This window comes from Tursiops truncatus, chromosome 9 (assembly GCF_011762595.2).
Source record: "Tursiops truncatus isolate mTurTru1 chromosome 9, mTurTru1.mat.Y, whole genome shotgun sequence".
Taxonomy (NCBI): Eukaryota; Metazoa; Chordata; class Mammalia; order Artiodactyla; family Delphinidae; genus Tursiops; species Tursiops truncatus.
This window is the reverse complement of record NC_047042.1, coordinates 100,612,315-100,634,147: the sequence shown is the minus strand read 5'-3', so window position 1 is coordinate 100,634,147 and position 21,833 is coordinate 100,612,315. Positions and strand designations below refer to the sequence as shown.

Genomic DNA, 21,833 nt, shown 5'->3' with positions numbered 1-21,833 from the left:
AAAGTGACTTTCTGCTGTACAGCAAAGTGACTCAGTTATACACATATACATACTTTTTTATATTCTTTTCCATTATGGTTTATCGCAGGACATTGAATTTAGTTCCCTGTGCTATACAGTAGGCTCTTGTCCACCCAGAAAAATATATATCTTTGCATGAAGCTTTTTCATTCCACAAAACAGCTTGTCATCTTGATATTAACAGCCAATGATACTAGTTCCATATTCTTGCCTCTTAGAACTTGAAGTGGGGATTCATATTGCCAGGTCTAAATTGGTAGTTCTCAAATCCTAGAAGTTAGATTCAAAACTTTATCAAGAAAGTTTAACAAGGCATGAAACATCTTTAGGTCAGAATGAAAGACATATACATCGATATCGGCTGCACTTTCCCACCATTTTGAAACAGTCTTCCTGCCATTCTCAATGACGATTATATTCCCGCTTCTCGGAGCTTCTGCTCTGCTCACTCAAAACCGTTAATTTATCCTGTTACAGATTGTTTAGTGTGGGTTGTCAAGACCTATAAAGAGCTTGTGAGTTTACTCTTCCTGCAAGCTAACAAGTCAGCCTACCAGAGTTTCATGGATGCTGACAGACCACACAGAAGTCCAAGTCCGAGACGGAAGATTTTATGACTCACAGTAACAGCAGCAGGCAGAATACCAGCATTTTCTTGCACTGCTTCCCAGAGCCCTAGTAGCCACAGGGCAATGGGAGAAGGGTGAGGTCACACCCGCAAATGGAATGGGCTGCATTACGGGAGAGGAAACTTCAGCTTAGGGAGCCCAAATCTTTTAGAATGGGCATAAACTTGACTCTGCTCTGGTCACTCTACAAATGACTTTGACATCCTGTAGAATTAAAAAAATAAACAGACTTCACTTGTCTAAGATAGGAAATCCAGGACCCCAGTACAAAAGGGGTAATAGCTCAAGTCATCACCATCATCAATACCATCCAAATTGGATTAAGATTTATGGACTTGGTTGGGGGAGCAAATAATATAATTTGGCATATTAAAAATATTTGTCTAGGGAAGTCCCTGGCGGTCCGGTGGTTAGGGCTCGGCACTTCCACGGCAGGGGTTCAATCCTTGATCAGGGAACTAAGATCTCCCAAGCCACGTGGTGCGACCAAAAAAAAAAAAAAAAACTGTATTCAAAAAAATTCTCGGTCTATTTTTAGAGATTCATAATCCTGCGTGTATGGGTGGGAGTGGATGGGGAGAGGCAGAGGAAGCAAATTTTGGTTCAATCCCTGGTCAGGGAACAAAGATCCCACAAGCCTCACGGCACGGCCAAAAAACAAGAGTTTTTCCATATCATATTTCTGCGGCAATTTAGTGCCTAGAGAAGTTTTTGCACTCTTTATCACGTGCCACTCTGAACTACTGCCATACAGGTTCATCTCTTAATCTGGCCCTAATCACTACCATCACGGTGAACAGGAGCTATCTACTGAGTATTTATTATATCTTTGGTGCTCTGTTAAGCGCTGATCTAAGAAAGGTAGGGAGGTAGGAAGGGAATCGATATTTTGTGTCAGGTGCTGCGCTAGTACACAGTTTCCCTTAGTCATCACAGCTCTAACTAAGGCCCAGAAGGGCAAGTAACTTAAATGATGGTAATAAGTGACAGAACCGGGTTCAAAATTTTGACATCAAAATCCATGGTGAGTTCAGAAAATTCACCTTGGAATTCAAGAACATTGTAACTCAGGGAAGAGCTCTGTGCAATGAAAGAATAGTACTAATGTATGTTGAATATTAAATGTGATTATAGACAATTACAGGACAATTTCCCTAGTTAGAACGATTACTGCCATAGTCTAGGGTAGTAGTTAGGTCTCTCACCCACTGCTCTGTGTACTCAAGTGGACCAAGAATGGTTTTCTGAGGAAGGTTTAGCAGAGTGCATAGGTGGGTAACATTTGTTTAGGGATTTGACTCGGATGCTCACTTTAATTTTCACCAGAGGAATTTAAACTCAAATCTTACATTTCTACTACCTTGCTTTTTACTTCAGAGAAAAAGCATAAGTCCTCAGACTAGAACTTCCTCAACCTCTTTGAGCTCCCCATCCCAAACTGTATCTGGCATTTGCACCCCTTTTTTAAGAATTGAAGTATCGTTGATTTACAATGTTGTGTTAATTTCTGCCATATAGCAAAGCGATCAGTTATACACACATAGATATTCTTTTTTGTATTCTTTTCCCTTATGGTTTATCACAGGATATTGAATATAGCTCCCTGTGCTATACAGTAGGACCTTGTTGTCCATCCATTCTATATACAACAGTTTGCATCTGCTAACCCCAAACTCCCAACCCATCCCTCCCCCACCGCCCTCCCTCCTGGCAACCACAAGTCTGTCCTCTATATCTGTGAGTCTGTTTCTGTTTCATAAATAGGTTCATTTGTGTCATGTTTTAGATTCCACATATAAGTGATATCATGCGATATTTGTCTTTCTCTGTCTGACTTACTTCTCTTAGTGTGATAATCTCTAGGTCCATCCATGTTGCTGCAAACGGCGTTATTTCATTCTTTTTTATGGCTGAGTAGTATTCCATTGTGTGTGTGTGTGTGTGTGTACCACATCTTCTTGATCCACTCACCTGTTGATGGACATTTAGGTTGCTTCCGTGTCTTGGCTACTGTGAATAGTCTGCACTCATTCTTGACTCCTTGCCCCTGCTCACATTGAAGAGATGCCCTCCCCCATCTAGAGCTGATATCTACACCCAGCACCCTCTTTCCTCTTCCAGTCCAGCTCCATCAAGTATCCTTTCTCAGATGGTGTCTTTAACCTTTAAGTCTCTACCAGCTCTTTCCTATCAGCATTTAAACTTGAACCAGGCTTTGCCTCCTTAAATGACTCTTCCTTTATCCTGTATATATTTTTCTGTGTAATATGTTATTTCCTTCCTTCACAGCCAAGCTTCTGTGAAGAACTGTCTGTATTCATGGTCTTTGCTTCCTATTTCCCATTAAAATGTCGACCCACCACAATCACTACAACAAAGTAAAATGGGCCAAAATTGGTGCCTCAGTTTTCTCATCTCTAAAATAAGGATAATAACAATACCCACCTCAGGACTGTGGAGATTAAATGGATTATTATATATAAAGACCTTAGGACAGTGCCTGGCACATAATACGCTCTGGAAGTGTTACCTATCATTACTAAAATTATAATCGTTTCTTAATTACACAGCTGCAAGCGTAAGGATAAGAAAAAGAGAACCCTCACTGTTTTGCCCAACTAAACAACAGCTACAGCTATTGGAAAGCGAATTTTTTAAGGACACATTCCAGTAAATGGCTTAATAGGCTGTAAACCCCATTTATGCATGTCTCTTATTCTTTGTTCTGTTCCCAGAGCTCGGCACAAGGTCTGGCATAGAGCAAATACTCAACATCCATCTATCTTCTATCATCTGTCCATCTAATATTTATCTATCTTAATGGATAGGCACTGGATAACAAACAGTAATAGAATTATTCTACCTCCAAAAAGAACTGGATATATCTGCCGGCTCGCTTTATTCTAAAAATTTGTTTAAATTTAGTATACTTTTTTCGTTTATTCAGAATCAACCATAAACTACACCCACAGCCAGCCAGAGGCTTTTAACCCAAGAATGAACAAAAAGGCCCGTTTGCTCAGTAAGTGTTCTGTTAATACTTTAAAAAAAAATACATGCTGCTAGTTCTACCCAATAAAAACAAATGGAAATTTATGAGAGGGAAGAAAAGAAAATCCCCAGTTACCTCCCGGTCTCCTAGGAGACGTGGTCTGACGTCAGTGAGCGGGGCGGGGGCGGTCGCACGCCCTGCTGCGCATGCCCGCCGGCTCCCCGGCCGAGGGCGGGCGCAGTGCGCATGCTCGCGCCCGGGTCAGCGGGTTAGCGTCTCTGACTGGCTGCGGGGTCGAGGCCGCGCAGTAAATGGCGACGCTGGCGGGAAAGTTGAGTGGCTGTTGCGCCGAGCCTCCGGGGCGATGTGTAGTGACTTCCATAGGTCTGAGTCTGGGACGGAGGTGAGAGCTGCCGAGGTGGGAGCTAGGGAGACGAGAACAGGGCCATGGGCGGGCGAGGGAGCCCCGAGGGCGCGGGAGGCCGGGGCGCCCCGGGGAGGAGGAGGCGCGCGGGGCCCGGACGCCGGCGAGCCTAGAGCCCCGCCCCCCAAACCTGTGTCCCCGGAGCCGGCCCCCGAGACCGCTAGCATTACGGGCCAAACCTGTCATGCGTGAACCAGTCAGACATGGTACGGTGTGCAGGAGAGGCTAGGAAAAAGCAGGGGATCGCCAGGCGGAGTGCTCATAGACTTTTCTAGAACAGTGGTATCTGAGTAGGTGGCTCCACCTGTTGCCTCTGTTCTGTACATCTTTTGCTTAGGGCCTGCAGCCTCGCTATCGCAGCTTACATTTCCAGCCTGAGCATCCAGGGCCACACAAGCCATGTGGTGTCTGCAAAGATTTATTCAGGAATTCAGCCAGCAAGTATCAAGCACTTATTACGTGTTAACCGCTGATTAAAAAACGCAAGAAACAGCTTCTGCTTTTGCAGGACAAGTAAGGGAGGCTGCCTACAAATTACAGGACGGTTGGTAAATCGTGCCGTCCAGTCGAGGGGCGGGCAGCCTGGAAGACTAACTGGGAGGAGGAGGGGACAGCTGAGGTTTTTAGGGACCTTTGGATGGTCGGTGGCTTGGCAAGGAGGGGGTGGCATTCGGGGCAGGGAGTTGGAAGTATGTGGGTTCTGCCTTGAGCAAGGGCGTCACTGATTTAGGGGAACTGCAAGTGGTTCTCTGTAGACGGACAAAGCTAGTGGGGAAACAGTGTTGGGAAGTAAGCCCTGAGAAATAGGCAGAGGCAGGTTATGGAGGATCTTTTATACAGAGGAGGGAGGGGAAGCGATACCTTCTTAAACGACCAACAGGCTCTTTCTGTGAAGGACTAGAGTAGATAGTCTATATTTAGGCTTTGCGGGCCATTCGGTCTCGGTCACAGCTATTCAGCTCTGCTGTGCTAATGTGGAGGCAGCCAGAGGTGTGTAAACAAACGAGCATGGCTGTGTGCCAGTAAACCTTTTATTTTTTAAACTTCAGGATTTGGCCCACCGGCCATAGTTTGCCAACCCTTGGGCCTTCAGAGTAGAGGCGCTGCTCCCTGTAAGAACTGCTACAGTTACAACCTTACTGATTGAAATGATAATTTGAAACGCAGGTTAAACTCAGATGACTTTTGCAATCAGAACAAGCCTAACATCCAAAAAATGAGAGCCCAGTGCAGTCGACGCACTGAACAAAGAATTTAGCATCATATCGTTTGCCTGCCACGGCCGTCTGGAGATCCTAAGCAAGATTAGCTCACTCATATTACTGTGGAGTACAGTGGGGTGGAGGGGAGAAGATTAGGGAGCTGGGCAGTTGGTGCCGCTTCATTCTTTTTCCTCTTTGTCATCAAAACCAACTAAGCAGCCCTCTTTTCCCTTAAGTGCTGGGCTCTGTATGGCCATGGCTTAATTTCTTTGGATTCTATTGTCTTTCTCTGTACATCAGTCTACTAGATGGATCCTCCCTGGAGGCATTGTGTTGAGGAAGATATCTGAGGTCACAAATTATCCCAAGAAGCTGAAATAAACTACTTAATTTTTTTTTATTTTTAAAAAATATTTATTTATTTATCATTTTATATATTTATTTTGGCTGCGCCAGGTCTTAGTTGCGGCATGCGGGATCTTTAGTTGTGGCGTGTGGACTCAGTTGTGGCATGCATGCAGGATCTAGTTCCCTGACCAGGAATCGAACCCAGGCCCCCCTGCATTGGGAGCGTGGAGTCTTACCCACTGGACCACCAGGGTAGTCCTGAAATAAACTACTTTAAATTTTTAATTCACAAGAATAACCACCTTATAAAATAGCTAACCTTTCCCACATCTTGTGAGTAGTAGGGAAGAGACATTTCATACATGTCTTCCAAGAAAACAGTCGCAAAGAATTATTTTCCTTTAACAGATTCTAGGGATGCAATTTAGGGTAGGCCAGATAGCTGAGTGGAAAACTTATATAAGGAGCCCTTGGTTTAAAGAAGACACACATTGGAATGCAATTTACAGTAGAATAACCTGTTCTTTACCTTACTTTTGCACAGTAACAATGGCATGTTTTACTTTTACATTCCTCTGACGGTATTAGACAAGATTCTGGCAGTATTTTGGTGTCATCCACCAAATGGCTTCATTTGCGCATCCTTGTTAAGTAGTGGTGTCCTAAAGCGGTCCGCAGCCTTTTGGGCACCAAGGACCGGTTTCGTGGAAGACAGTTTGTCCATGGATGGGGGTAGGGGTGTTGGTTCAGGTGGTAATGCAAGCGTTGGGAAGCAGCAGATGAAGCTTCGCTCCCCCGCCGCTCACCTGCTGCTAACAGGCCTCGGGCCCAAACCCCTCCGAGGCCCGGGGGTTGGGGACCCCTGGTGTACTTTACATTTTCTCAAAAATGCTGAAAGTGCCTCGCGTTTAAAAGTAATCAATGGATAGATTCAAAGTGTCCAGTTTTGGTTGTCATGCACAACATACTGTTTCCTCTCTTTAACCTTATTATGATAGTTTATATTAAAGTAGTACATGCTTATGACAGAAAATTCCAGTAGTACTGAAATGAAAAGTAGGAAACTTCTCCATCCCAATTATCATTTCTCAAGGTGGACTTTTACACATTTTCCCAGAGGTTTTCTAATGGCATCATTTTGGGGGCTGAGATAGAGAACCCTGGACCATGGCTGTAGTCTTGGCTCAGCCGGGAGCAAGCTGGATGATTTTGGATGTTATTAAACCTTGGCTTCTACCTTTGTAAAAGGAGGGCGGTAGATGATGATTTCTCAGTTGTCTTTCAGCTGTACTCCTAGGAGGTGGGTCCCTATATTTCTATGTGTCCTTTCACCTAAGCACAGTATTCCCTGCACGGTAAACACTTGATAACTATTTATTAATAATAATGACTGGTTTTCTTTTTTTAAATTTATTCTTTGGCCACACCGTGCGGCTTCTGGGATCTTAGTTCCCCGACCAGGGATTGACTCCACGCCCATGGCAGTGAAAGTGCAGAGTCCTGACCACTGGACCACCAGAGAATTCCCTGGTTTTCTTTTCTTAGAAAAGGTTCAGGGTGGCCTTTTTGCCAGAGGCAAATATTAAATAAGAAAATATTTAGCATTTAATAATATTCTGGTCTCGCATGGTAGACTTAGAACAACATCTGTCCCCGTCTCTCTTTGCTTCCCTTCTTACCCAGAATAGAATCAGTGCTCCATCATTACCGTTCCTCCATTATAAGTACTTTCAACTTCCCTGTCCCTTTCGATCCTAACCTACTTTCCTAACTGCGGTTAAACCCAGCTGTCTACTTTCACTGTCTACCCACTCAGCTGAATATTGCTAAAGAAAATCACAACCAGGCCGACTGATTTCATTTTAAATTTGTAACCATCAACTTCAAGTGGACTCCCAGTCCACTTGTGTTTTTCTAGAAAGTAATTCACTTTCTCCCTACAAAACACCTGTCATCAAATCCAACCTTACGCCTGGATTCCAGACACACGTGTTCTAGTATCTTCTTGACATACCCACATGGATGTGTCATAGGCATCCCGGACTTAACATGCTCATCATGATTGACTCCTGGATGCAGAGAAAGCATGAAAAAAATTTTAATATGCCCTACACTGCAGTCTTGGTTTACCACCACACATGTACACCCAGCCCCCACCTGCTTCCTCCCAGGCCTTCCCTATCTTGTCAAACGGTGAATTTGTTCTACCTGTCGCTCAAGCCAAAAACTAAGTCATTCTTGAATCCTCTTTTCCTCTCATATCAGCCCACATCCATTTGCACATCCTGTTTTCTCTGCCTTCAATATATATCATGGATTTGACCATGTTTCACTGCTTTTTACTGCAGCCATTCCTATTCCTAGGAACTGTCACCTGCTTGATCACAGTAACCTTCTAACTCGGCTCTGCTCCACCCTGTTCACACTTATTCTAACATATTTTCCACATAGTATCCAGGGTGATCCATTCAAAATGTAAGCAGACTCTACTGTTCAAAGTTTTCCAGAGGCTCCTGTATCATTTATAGTAATATCCAGAATCCTGTTTCCTCCACTGATGCATGATTTGCAGATCGTATGATTTGCCCTTCATTCCCGCCTCGGATCTCTTCTCCTGCCTTTCTGATCTCCTCTTCCACTCTCCCTCACTCTTCTTCAGACACACTGTTGTCTTTGCTATTCCCTGAATGTGCCAAGTGTGCTTCAGCCTCAGGGCCTTTGCAGTGCCTTCAGAAATTGACACGGTTCGCCTCTTCACTTGCTTCATGTTTCTTAGAGGAGAAGCTTTTCCATCCAGTATAAGGAGGTCCTTCCTACTGTTAATCTTTATTCCTTTACTCTGTTTCTTTTTCTTCGTTACACTTACCACATCTGACATCTTATATTGTTTATATGTTGTCTTCCTCCCCACCTCCCACCCCTGCCAATGAAGGGTGGTGACTGCTCTCTGTTGGGATTACTCCTTTAAGTCTTAGTGTTTAGAACAATATTTAGCCCACAGTAGGTGCTCAATAATTGTTTAATGATAAATTTCATGCCTTCCCTTCTCTTCCTTCTCCTTTCTGCCTTGCCTCATGTGTCATTGAGAAAACAAACAAAAAAAATCACAGGAACTCCCTTATTTTTTCCTGTTGTCTGTTACTGATTTCTAGTTTGTTTCCATTATAGTCAAACATACTCTGTATGACTTCAGTTCTTTTATGATTGTTGAGGTTTGTTTTATGGCCCAGGGTGTGATCTAGCTTGATGAACGTTCCATGGGCACTTGAAAAAAAATGTACACTCAGCTATTGTTGGGTCAAATGTTCTGTGTATATGAATTAGATCCTGTTGGTTGTGTTGTTCAGATCTTCTAGTAAGTCTTTTGGTTTCTGAGAAGTGGGTGTTGAAGTCCCAGCTAGTGAGTTTGTCTGTTTCTCCTTTCAGCTGTACGAGTTTTGCTTCGTGTATTTTGAGATGTGTCTGATACGTACACATTTAGGATCACATGTCTTCCTAGTGGATTGATCCTTTTATCGTTATGTAGTGTCCCTCTTTGTCTCTAGTAATTTTCTTTGCTCTGAAGTCTACTTTATCGGGTAGTAATATAGCAATTCCTGGTTTTTCATCAAGTCTGTATTGATAAAAAGTACATGTACTGATTTTCTCTGAATTCCTTCCTGTGAAGTAGAATATTTTTGCTTCTAAGAAAGGGCAGGTTCTCCACTTGTGATATGAATTCCATCCACCCCACTCCACTCCCTCAAGGACATCACTCCTGCAGGTATCCCCACTTTTTCTGTCTTCTGCATCTGCAGTCTTCTTTCTACCAATCACTTCTATCAGTATCCTAACATAAAGCAGTACACACAAAACAAACCAGAAGACTCCCTACACACCAGCCCCTACCAGCCCCATTCCCTTCCTCCTCTGTAGAGCCCTCCTCCCTTGTGCTCTGGCCTGAGCCTACTTTTCTCTCGTTCACTCTTCAGCCCACTGTTATCTGGCTTCTGTCTCCATATTCCACCAAAAGTGCTCTTGTCAGGGTTACCATCGAACTTCATGTTGCCAAATGCTCATTTCTGAGCACCCCTTCTCCTACACTAGAAACAGCAGAATATGCACTTCCTGCAGGCAAGCTGTCAGGACCCAGGATGGGGCCAATCAATGTGTGTCTAGTTCCTGCTCTCAAATTAACCCATTAGAAAAACCTCTTCTTCCCTGGGGAAGAGAGAACAGGAGGATGGGAGCATACACCAGAGGTATTCTCCAGTAGAGGTCCTCACATACAAGGGAGGTGGGGGAGGGGTAAGTGTCCTTCCAATGTTAAGCTTCTGCAGTTTTGATTCTGTGCTTTATTGTCTCTTTCTGGGATCTTGCATATAGTTGATTATTCTGTCTAAATGACATTTTGAAGCATAGTCTGATATAACTTCTTAGTGAAATCTTAACTATGCATTTAATGAAATTACTAACTGGTAGGATGTCATAAATTTAAATTTTAGTCCTTATAAATTCTACTAGAAGTGAATGCTTCTTAGGTACCTATAGTAATTTTTGCTTGACTTTTTATATATCTATTTTTCCTTCTTATAGGGTGATTGCTTTTTAAAAAATATTAGTTGTAAAGGCAGCAGCTCTTTGGGGCCTATACTTAGAAACAATGGAATTTTTATGATTTAGTATTCGAGTAACAATTGTCTTTTCCATATAGTTTAGACGAAAGCTTTATTAAGAGCCAGGCCTAGTACTCTGCCCTGAAGGGCGATTGAATTTTCTAAGTGGCAGAGGAACCTAATTTCACAAGTGAAAAAGAATTAGTCTGTGAATTTAAGGGACTACCATGGTAAGGGCCCAATTTTGCACTGATCACATACATGTTAACATAGCTGCTGCTTTCCCTTGCCATCCTACACATTCCAACTCCTCTCTTACTTTCTGTATGTTATAGTTAACACAGATTTGCCTGGAGTGAATTTCCTCTGTATATATGTAATAAAACTACTAAGAATTGTATTCAGTTTGTAGTGGAAATCCAGGCCTGTTATAGGGCGGGGGTGGGAATATTTGGTTTAGAGTGTTTGCTTCTTTAGGTAGACTTTTATACTTAACTGGTTTGAAACCTTGCTGCTGGGGTCCATCTGTAAACAGATTTAATCACAAAAGGTCAGGGGAAATGAGCCTTTATCCAAATGACAATTACATACACATGTTTGCCTTAATGTCATTCATTTCTGGTTAATTTGATCTTTAAGCTCTCCTTCCTGCTCTAGTGTAAGCTTTTCCATAACCAAATGATGTTTTAAAACATCTGTATGGTACGTGTTCTACTTAACAGGCATTGAAGCTATATGATTGTCTATAAAACAGACTTTTGTTAATGAGTGTTAAGAACTTTGATGAAAGCTGTAAGAATACTCAAGGACTTTTGTTCAGTAGAAGTTTGCATAGATTGTCCAGACATGTGAAAATCTATGTAGTTGGAGTTTCTTTTTACTCTCCATCCTCCCCCAATTCTACCTACCTGTGACCTGTTTACCTTCAACTTAATAGGTAGCTACTAAGTTTCTGCCAAATGTAAAGCATTTTGGAATTGGTGGTGAGCCAGTTCCTTTCAAGCTCTTAGATCCAGATGAGGGAGACTGGTAGGTAATGTGTTCCTAAGTATAGGAATAGCTTCATGGAAGGAGCTGGCCCTGAGGAATGTGTAGAATTTTCATTCATTCAATAGTCTAGGCCTTAGAGCATTTAATTGAGAGAATAGGGAAAGGACATTGCTCTATCAATGAATATTTTGTACGTGCCTGAAAGAACTACATGCTGAATCTCTCTTTCAGCGTTAAAGTTGCCTCTCACACAGATTAGAATCGACTGTCCCTTTTTTATGCCTTCACAGAGCCCCATGTTATTTCTATTGATATTATAGCACCTACCATACTTTATCGTACTTTTTAAACCTTTGACTCTCCCTCATTAAATTCTTTGAGGATAGGAACTGTGTCTGTTTTATCTATGTAAGTAAGGTGTTGTATCTATGCACCTTACTCAGTTCCTGGAATACACTTGACTTGCTTGAAATTTTTACCAAATAATATCTGTATAATTGAGTATTACCCCTTTGGCAGACCGTATACTAGCTCCAGTATTGATGTTGCTGTTGAAAACATTTGGGGCTCCTTGTGGTGTTAGAGGGAGTGCTAAGAGAGATGGTTGAGAGAGACCAGATAATTGCCTAGACAGGACCTCAGATTGGTTTGATCTTCGGCTGAGTAGGTCCAAAAACTGTCATCCCTGTACTCAGATTTTTTCAGCCTCAGTGATACTGATTCTGAGGCTGTGTAGCACAGGGGAAGAATTCCAGGCTTGGGGAGCCAGAGATCTGTTAAATCCCAACTCTGGCGTCTACTAGTTTTCTCATCTGAAAAATAGAATGATAACAAATAGAGTTAATGTGATAATTAAAGAGATAATGTATATAAATTATGTACCACAGCAAGTACAAATAGTAGCTATTATTAGTTAGCTATTGTTATGATAATAAAACCTGGCAGATACTGATTTACAAACCAAATGCCAAATCTATTAATTTACAATATTAGTGAACTGCCAAATAGAGTAAAATTGTTGTGTCCACTGTGTATTCTTTCCCAGTTAGGAAATTTGCGCTCAGAAAGGTTGCTTAGAGAATCAAGAGAAATAGTTGAATTATCTTAATAGCTACCATCACCCTGCTTTGTTTGCCTGATGTGTTAATCTTCCCTAAAAGGATTAAACTATCATGTCAAACAACTTACTTTGGTTCCCTTTACCCTGGCTTAATTTACTCTTTGCCCTTCTGAAACTCTAGATTGATTCTACCTTGCTTCTTTCAGCTTATTCCTCAAATCTGGACAACATCGTTCATTTTAGTTTACATAATGGTCAGGTTAATGACAAATTTTTTGGGTATTTTCTGCTTAGGTTTGTAAGATATCTCATCCCATCAAGTGACTTCTATAAATTGTTAATATTATCTATTTTTGTCAGAGTTAATCTATTTCCAAATTCTGGGAGGTACTTTCACTTCCTCTGTATTCGGTATACTCTGCTTTTGGCATTGTAAAACACTGTTTTGAAATTTCTCATTGATAGGTAGTTTTCATCCTTTGAAAATGAATTTGACTTTTTAGTAATAGTGGAAAGTCAGATGCAAATCGGCAAAGTCAGCCAGTTTGATAAGAGGAGTAATACCATTTTATCTAAGAGTCCTGTCAATACAATTCTAATGCTTTTCTGAATTCTGTCTTACGAGGAATTCTCCAGAGGAGAATTCTAAAATATCTTGAGCAGTGACAGTAAGGGTAAACAGTTGGAGTAGCTTCTCACTTTAATCATTCTGATGAGGATGTTGGTCATTTGTATACATGCTTTTAAAAACATTTTATAGTGATTTCATGTGTTCCATCTTGTCCACGAAAGTTTCTCTGTCTTCTTCTTTTGGACCCTCAACCTTCTAACCCAGTGGTTCTCATACTTTTTGGCCCGAGGACTGAGTTACAGCATAATAAATGGTTCAGTATTTGTATGTCGTACAAAATGGTCACCACAGCAGTTCCAGTTAACATCCATAACCAAAAGGTTGTTGTTTATGTGGGTTATATCTGTCAGGTAAATGGAGAAATTTAAAATACTTAGTGATTTCACCAATGCTTTAAGTATTGGGATGGTGTCAAGCTCACGGTAGTGGATAAAAGTTTTCCAAAATTCAAATTTTATCATTGGCAACAAATACTGTCAGTTTCCTTAAAGTGACCAGCTGACTTTCTTTGTTTTCAGTAAAACGTCTGCCAAATAACAAAGTCTGTGTAATCCTAATTTGTCTGTCAGTCATTCTTTCAAATAAAAGGGTGTTTTATGAAAAAGTATGCAGCTCAGGTAATCACACAAGTGCTTTTCCTAGAGAAAAACCATTGTATTTCAGTTCGGAGCAAAAGTGCTTTCCTTGTCTGTGTGTGAACTTGGGGGAAGTCCCCAAGACTGCCTTCACTTCAGACACCAACTGCAGAGTTCCAGGTTCTCGTGACCTCACTCATTCTGACATTAATTGCATGTTTGGGGGTCCCCAAGACCACCTTCAGGTTTAGTGATTTGCTGGAAGGACTTACAGAATACGCTGAAAGCTTAGTCATGGTTATAGTTTACTACAGCAAAAGGATATAGATTAAAATCAGCCCAGGGAAGAGACATAATGGGACAAAATCCAGAATTCCAAATATGGAGCTTCCAATTGTCCTGTCCTAGTGGAGTATGGACAGTGCTAACTGTCCCCAGCAACAGTGGGGGACAGTATGCCAACCAGGGAAGCTCCCCTGAACTTTGGTGTCCAGAGTGTTTATGCGACTTTGTCATGTAGACATGGTCAGCCCCCCAACCAGCTGGCCTCTGTGTCCAGCCACTATGCAGAGGTTGAGCTGACCCAAAGCCCTCACCTTTAGGTGAAGATACTTGTGAGACTATCTGGTGTGGCTCAGGGCCCCCAGGTAAACAAAGACACTTTTATCAGCAGGATTTTCCAAGAGGCTTAGAGATTATCTCCCAGGAGCCAAGGGCAAAGGCCAGACCTCTCTTTGGTCAAGGTTAAATTCTTTCCTTCTAATATGTTTCCCACGTCATCACAGGGAATATTTTCAACAGTACTCAAAGGTTATGATTTAATATGGAGTCAATACTTATTTACTGCCACATCAAAAACATTCTTATGCAAAAATAGTTTCGCTTGCTTCTTTGTTCTTCTGTGAGTGGTGAAGAGTACCGTGTGCACTAATATGGATTGATGCCACTGCCTTGATTGAGCTGGGTGCCAGCAGTGTTAACCACCTTTGCTGCTGCACCATCAGTGCAAGTGTCAGCATAGTGAGAAAGACAAATAATGTCTTAATATTTATGAAAATAATTGACGACAGGTTTGCCCTCAGAAGCTCTGTTCTAACTCAAAGCACTCTTGAGTGTAGTTCGCAGTCTTTAGCTTGTTTTGTGATAAAATCTCATCTCCTAGAGGACCTAACTGCAGGTTCTTTGAGGGTAGCTTAATTATCTTCATTTCTGTAGTCTCCATTTTACCTGCCATAGTGCTTTGTACATAGTAGACATTCAGTAAGTATTTGCCAAATTAATATAGAGAACCTTTTCATCACTGCAGGAACTCTGTCAAAAACTTTTGCTCCTGTTTAAAAGAAAAAAAAAAACCCACAAAGGATGACTGCTTTTCTTCGTTTGTGATACGCGTTTTTGTTGTTTAGAAGGGTTGTCAAATCTGTACTGTTTCCTTAGAACCTTGAGGATCAACTTTGATTGTATTTCCCACGTTGACATTTCAGTCTGTCTTGGAATTTTGCTTCCTGTAGTTCTAGCTCCTTCTGTCTTGGTACAGGCACTTCTCCAGGTTAGTGTGATGGACTTGGGCCTTTTCTCCGCATCTGGCTTTGCTCTCAAATCCATCCCCTCGGTAGCCACCAAGATGATCTGTTTGAAATGCAGATAATAATAGCTTACGCTTACTCTGTGCCAGGCACTCTCGGAACACACTGAATCCTCAACAGTCTTGTGAGGGAAATACTGTTTGTTTTGCTCACTTTACTGATGAGAAACCTCAGGCCCAAAGACCTAGCTGTCTACTCTTAACTGTTCTAGATTGCTTCTAAAACCCCTTGCTCTTATCTACAAGCCAAAGAGCAAACTCCTAAAGGTGACATCCAAGACCCTTTGTGATCTGACTTCTGTTCTTTTAGGACTTCATTATCTCCTGCCAGTTTCGTGCCACAAGCTCTAGCAATTCAAATCTGCTTATAGTTTACCCACACACTGTGCTGATGTCCCATCTGCCAGGTATGCCTGCTTGTGCCCTGTTCACGAATTGACAAATTCACTGGGAGCGTCTCAGGGAAGTTCTTCTCCACCTTTCTCTCTGTCTCCTCCCCCCCCCACTCCCCTAGATAAGGAGCTGGCGATATAATGGGCAGACAGATTAAAAGCTGATACCTGATAACAAATGTGGTGAGCAGAGTGAGAAAGATAATTATAATGAGTAAGGAAGGTAAATACTTTGCAATTAGCAGTTTGGTGCTGTGTCCCAAAGACCCTATCAGCTTCTTTGAGGGCAGGGACTCATTTTATACCAACTGTATATGGTACATTAACAAAAAATAAAGTATTTTCTGAATAAATGAACACAACTTTTCTCCTAAACTGTATTTTCTATTTCATAATTTCCTTCAGATCCTCAAAATGATGAAAAATCTCTTACAGACTTTTGGAAAATTGAATAAATGTCGATTTCTAGGATTTTATATTTTTAAACAATGAGTTTTCCTTCTCTTTTTTTTCCCTTTCGCAAGCTCCTTGCCCGACTGGAAGGTAGAAGTTCCTTGAAAGAAATAGAACCACATCTGTTTGCTGATGAAGATTCACCTGTGCATGGTAAAAACACAATCTCAAGCCAAAATATAGTGTCATAAATTAAGTTTTATAAAACAAGTTTTTCCCCCACGTATGTTCATATACATACACACACTTCTAGCAACAGCCTATATAGGTTACACTGTGAAATTAACTGAGAAAGATGATGATGAGACACTTTTTTTTTTTTTAATGAGACACTTTTAAGCCTTCATTATCTGTGTCAGATGAGATGGGGTTTGGTTTATTTGCAGTTAAGTCTTCAGTATGAAAACCTCTTTTATCCCAGCACAGTATTTAATGGGAGTTTTGTTATTTATTTTTATTCTTTACAAGTTTGAGAATCACGGGAAAGTCCTTCGGTACTTGGTAGCTCTGTTAATATTTTTGCGATAGGGAGAATAATACCCATTTGTTTTACTGGCCCCTCTACACTAGGGAGAACTAGAAAGAAGGTAGTGTGCTTAGGTGGTTTTCTTCTTTTTTAATATAACAGCCTCAAGGAGATACAGTTCACCCATTTAAGTGTACAGTTTGCACACTTAGGCATCTGTCGGCACCATCAATTCTAGAACATTTTCTTCACCCCAAAAAGAAACCGTTGCCTATTACTAGTCACTACCCATTTCCTTTCACATCCCTTAGCTCTAGGCAACCACTAATCTACTTTCTGCCTCGATAGATTTGCCTTTTCTGGACATTTCATGTAATTGGAATCATACAGTATGTGGTGTTTTGTCACTGACTCTTTCCACTTTGCTTAATATTTTCAAGATTTGTCATATTGTAGCATGCATCAGTAGTTCATTCCTTTTTATTGAATAATAATATTCTGTTGTACCCATTCATCAGTTGGTGTGTACATTTGGGTTGTTTCTACTTTTTGGTTGTTATGACTAATGCTGCTATGATCATTTTGTGTACGAGTTTTTCTGTGGAGAAATGTTTTCAGCTTCCTTGGATAATACCTCTGAGAGGGACTGCTAGGTTGTATGGTAACTCTGTGTTTAACCTTTGGCAAAATTGCCAGACTGTTTTCCAAAGTAGCTGCTTGGGAATTGCCACATTTTACTTGCCACTATCAGTGAAGTGTATAATGGTTCCAGTGGTTCCAGTGAAGTGTATAATGGTTCCAATTTCCCCACTTCCTGCAAACATGTTACTGTCTGTCTTTTTGATTATAGCCTTCCTAGTGAGTATGAAGTGATACCTCATTGTGGTTTTGATTTACACTTCGCTGACGGCTAATGGTATTAAGCATCTTTTACCACAATAAAAAAACAAAATGTCCTTCTTTGACTCTAATAACAATTTTTGTCTTAAAGTATACTTTGTCTGATAATAGGCTAGCCACTTCAGCTCTCTTTTGGTTACTGTTTGGTTACTATCAGCCTTGTGACATGAGGTGTAAAGTGCGCCCATTGTAAACAACCTATAGTTGGATCATGTTTTTTTATTCCATTTTGTCAATCTGCCTTTTGTCTGGACAGTTTAATCCATTTATTACTATTATTAGTTAAGATAGGGTTTATGACTGCCGTTTTGCTATCTGTTTTATATGTGTCTTACGTCTTTCGTTTCTCTATTCATCCTTTACTGTCTTCTTTTGTGTTAAATAGATATTTTCTAGTGTAGCATTTTAATTCCTTGTCATTATTTTTACTTTTTTTTTTCTTTGAGTTATTTACCTCGTGATTGCCCTGAGGATTATAATTACCATCTTAATTTATGACAATCTGGTTTGGATTAAATACCATCTTAATTTCAATATTTTATAAAAAACTTTGCTACTGTATAGCTCCATTCCTGTCCCCTTCCTTTGTGCTGTTTTAAATTACATATTTATATACGGTATGCCCTTAAACACACTTAAAATTTTGCTTAGTTAAAATCATTAAAATTACTTAATGCAGTTGTTTCTTAAATCAGATGAAAAAATAATTAAAAATAATTAAAAATATAAAAATAATTTAATAATTATTTAATAATTTAATAATCTTAAATCAGATGAAAAAATAATTAAAACTATAAAACACTTATACTGGCTTTTGTATTTACCTATGTAGTCCTATGTTCTTCATTAACTCATTTGGATTTGTTACTGTCTACTGCTGTCCTTTCATGCAGCCTGAAGGACTCCTTTTAGTATTTCCTATAGAGCATATCTGTTAGTTAAAAAAAATTTCTAAACTATCAATAATAAATGACAAATTTTGATCAAACATGTTAGACAAAAGATTGAACTCTTTTTATTCTATCAGAAAGGATATTATTAAGTTGAACCTTACGAAACTGACATTAAAACATAGGTTCAAGGACTTCCTTGGTGGCGCAGTGGTTAAGAATCCTCCTGCCAATGCAGGGGACACGGGTTCAAACCCTGGTCCGGGAAGATCCCACATGCCATAGAGCAACTAAGCCCGTGTGCCACAACTACCGAGCCTGTGCTCTAGAGCCCGAGAGCCACAACTACTGAGCCCACGTGCCACAACTACTGAAGCCTGTGAGCCTAGAGCCTGTGCTCCCCAACAAAGAGAAGCCACCGCAATGAGAAGCTTGCGCACCGCAATGAAGACCCAGTGCAGCCAAAAATAAATAAAATGAAAACAAAAAAAAAATAGGTTTGAAGCACAGCTTATACATTTGAATATTACATTTATAGAAACTTTAAAAACACCATTATGTTCAGTCACTAACAAAAAAGTTTACTTAAAACTATGATAGCTCTTAGAGCTATAAAACTGGTTAGATGGAAAAAAAGAACTGGTTAGATGAATATTCATGGGAGCAACAGCATACATAAGACTGGGATTATAAGAGTAATTTATCAACAACAGCAGTTTATCAGAAACTGTTATAGGGAAGCTCAAGTTGAAGCTGTAAGCGATTTAGCTGTTACAGGGGTCTCTAATGCTGTTGTAAAACATATTTTTAATACTTTTTTGGGATAGTACTTATTCAGTACCATATACAGACTCATTACCTCTTCAGTACTATAATGATTGTACTCTACAAATTCAACATATTTGTTATACAATTAGTAGGTTGGTACCTAGATAGTGTATTTTTTTGGCTTTTCTTTCTTTTACTTATTTTGAAGGCTCTTTAAATTCGTGAACTTACTCCGACAATCTGTTACCCAAACCCCTTACTCATTCTATTTGTGAGAGTAACTATCAAGGCCAAACCATCCAGATTTTCTGATTTAGTTTAATTTGTCTAATGTCAAACTGTAGAGGTGAGTTTTTGGGGTTTTTTGGGGGGATTGTTTCCTTTAACTACCAGTTGTAATATGCAGTAGTTTGCCTGGACTAGGGTGAGATTTTTTTAACAGCTCACAGAAACTTACGAGATAGTGATTCAGATGCAGTTAAAAGGACCGTGTCTCCTCTACAGAACATAATGTTTGAATATTATTATTACTTTTTTGGCTGCATTGGGTCTTCGTTGCTGTCAAGTGGGCTTTCTCTAGTTGCAGCGAGTGGGATCTACTCTTCGTTGCAGTGCACGGGCTTCTTATGCGGTGGCTTCTCTTGTTGCGGAGCACAGGCTCTAAGTATGTGGGCTTCAGTAGTTGCGGCGCAAGGGCTCAGTAGTTGTGGCTCGAGGGCTCTAGAGCACAGGCTCAGTAGTTGTAGCTCACAGGCTTAGTTGCTCTGCAGCATGTGGGGTCTTCTGGGACCAGGGATCAAACCCGTGTCCCCTGCATTGGCAGGGAGATTCTTAACCACTGTGCCACCAGGGAGGTCCCTGAATATTATTTTTGATCTTATGATTAGATAGTAAATGTTTATAAAAATCGGTGAAATTGATTTCAATTCATCATTAAACATATTTGCAGGGAATCTAGTTCAAGAAGTTAATGATAGTATTCATGTGTAATTTCCAACTTTGCAGATTTTACTTACCCAGTTGTTATAAATGACCTTTTCCCCCACTTTGCTAGTAATCTGTAAAAGGATAGGAGGGTTTCTATCTACCTAATAATCTCTTAGCCAGCCTTAAACTTTGCCTCAGTTTAACTTGTGCTGAACCAAGGCTCTAAGGAGTCCATATTTACACCACACCAGCTAGTCCTTCGTTAACACATGGATTTAGAAAGCCTTGTTAAACCATGTAGGAAAGCCTTTCTCTTTTGTGTTATGATGAAAAATGTTCACGAGCACCACCCCTCTCTCCAAGAAAATACTTGGCAAACTTTTCATTTTTTCCCCTGTTCTAAGAATCCAGAAAATATCCAGAGATATCTCAGTTACCCTCTGACCAATATCAAGTATTTCTAGCTCTCTGTGGAGTCCCTCCTCTTTTACTTCAGAATATGTTACATTTCTCTTAGCTTAATTTATCTTCATTTGACTCTCCAGCCACATGGAACTGCTACTGAATTTTTTACTTTTTAAATGAGCCTAAACCATTGTGTTCTTTTCTAGTCCCTGATGTGTCCCTACCTTCCCCCACTCTGATTTCTCTCCTTGCTCTTACTCTAGAGGCAGTGACTGCTCCCTGTGCTGCCTTTTCAGCTTATTGACTTCTTTTTTTTTTAATAATAGACTTTAAAAAAATATTTATTTATTCGTTTTTGGCTGTGTTGGGTCTTAGTTTCAGGACGGGGGTGTTTCATTGCAGCGTGCAGGCTCTTTGTTTTGGCGCGCAGGCTTCTCTCTAGTGGCACACGGGCTCCGTAGTTACAGCACACAGGCTCTAAAGGGCGCGGGCTTAGTTGCCCCGCGGCATGTGGGATCTTAGTTCCCCGACCAGGGATTGAACCCGTGTCCCCTTCATTGGAAGGTGGACTCTTAACCACTGGACCGCCGGGGAAGTCCCTCAGCCTATCTTCTGAGTATCTGAGTTTCTAAGGTTTGGTTCATAAACTGTTTACATTAATGTGCTTTTGCAGGCTACACGTTTACTGCTCTGCAGTCACTATCCAGGGCCAGTTTAGAGGTCGGTTTCCTACCCTCCCCTGCCATTTCTTTATTTTTAGGACTTTTCTGCTGCATTTAGTATTATTTAGTACTATTTCTACTAAATTTCTGTTTTATCTGTCTTTATGCTGACTTCTCTAACTGTGGATCTATCCAAAGAATTGAGTTTTGGCCCTCTATCTTAGTTTTAGGTTCACTCCCACCCCCCAAAGAGTTTTCTGTTCTCTACTTCTGTGTAACTTATTCCTAGATTGCCATATCCAGCCTCTTATTACTGTTGGGAATCTCAAATCGTAGTGGCTGTAGGGTATATTTATTTGTGACACCTAGAGATACATCTTAACTTACCATTTTGAAAGCTAAATTTTTTTTTTTGAAAGCTAAATCCTTGTTAGGATATTTACATGATTATGTGAATTAAAAATCTCTGCTGGGCTTCCCTGGTGGCGCAGTGGTTGAGAGTCCGCCTGCTGATGCAGGGGACACGGGTTCGTGCCCCGGTCCGGGGGGATCCCGCATGCCGCGGAGCGGCTGGGCCCGTGAGCCATGGCCGCTGAGCCTGCGCGTCCGGAGCCTGTGCTCCACAACGGGAGAGGCCACAACAGTGAGAGGCCGCGTACCGCAAAAAAAAGAAAAAAAAAAAAATCTCTGCTCCGCTTATGTGTTTTTTTTTACACAGCACTTCCAAGCCTGTCTCTGAGAGCTTTTAAATCACTACCTTAGGTTTAACCCTTACCTTCTAAGTGAAGGAGGCTGAAGACTTGATAGAAATGAAGTGTCAGCACACTCGGGCCCAGGGCAGCTGGCCTTCACACCTGCCGACTCTGCTAACCAAAGCCCACATCCCCACCTGTAGCTCCCTACCACACCTGCTCCCTT

General features: G+C 41.0%; 1 protein-coding gene across 3 annotated transcripts in view; it reads left to right on the top strand.

The window, feature by feature from the left end:
* Positions 1 to 3,888: 3,888 nt before the first annotated feature.
* The window catches only part of XRCC2 (X-ray repair cross complementing 2), a 164,938-nt gene continuing 146,993 nt past the window's right edge, over positions 3,889 to 21,833 (top strand). For 2 of the 3 annotated variants that reach the window (XM_073810121.1, XM_073810120.1), the window contains exons 1-2: positions 3,926 to 4,060; positions 15,969 to 16,050. In XM_073810121.1, coding sequence (XP_073666222.1) covers positions 4,007 to 4,060; positions 15,969 to 16,050 — 136 coding nt within the window. In that variant the 5' untranslated portion in view covers positions 3,926 to 4,006. Of the gene's footprint in view, positions 4,061 to 15,968; positions 16,051 to 21,833 lie in introns of all 3 variants that reach the window. The other variant, XM_019930301.3, reaches the window with a different exon arrangement.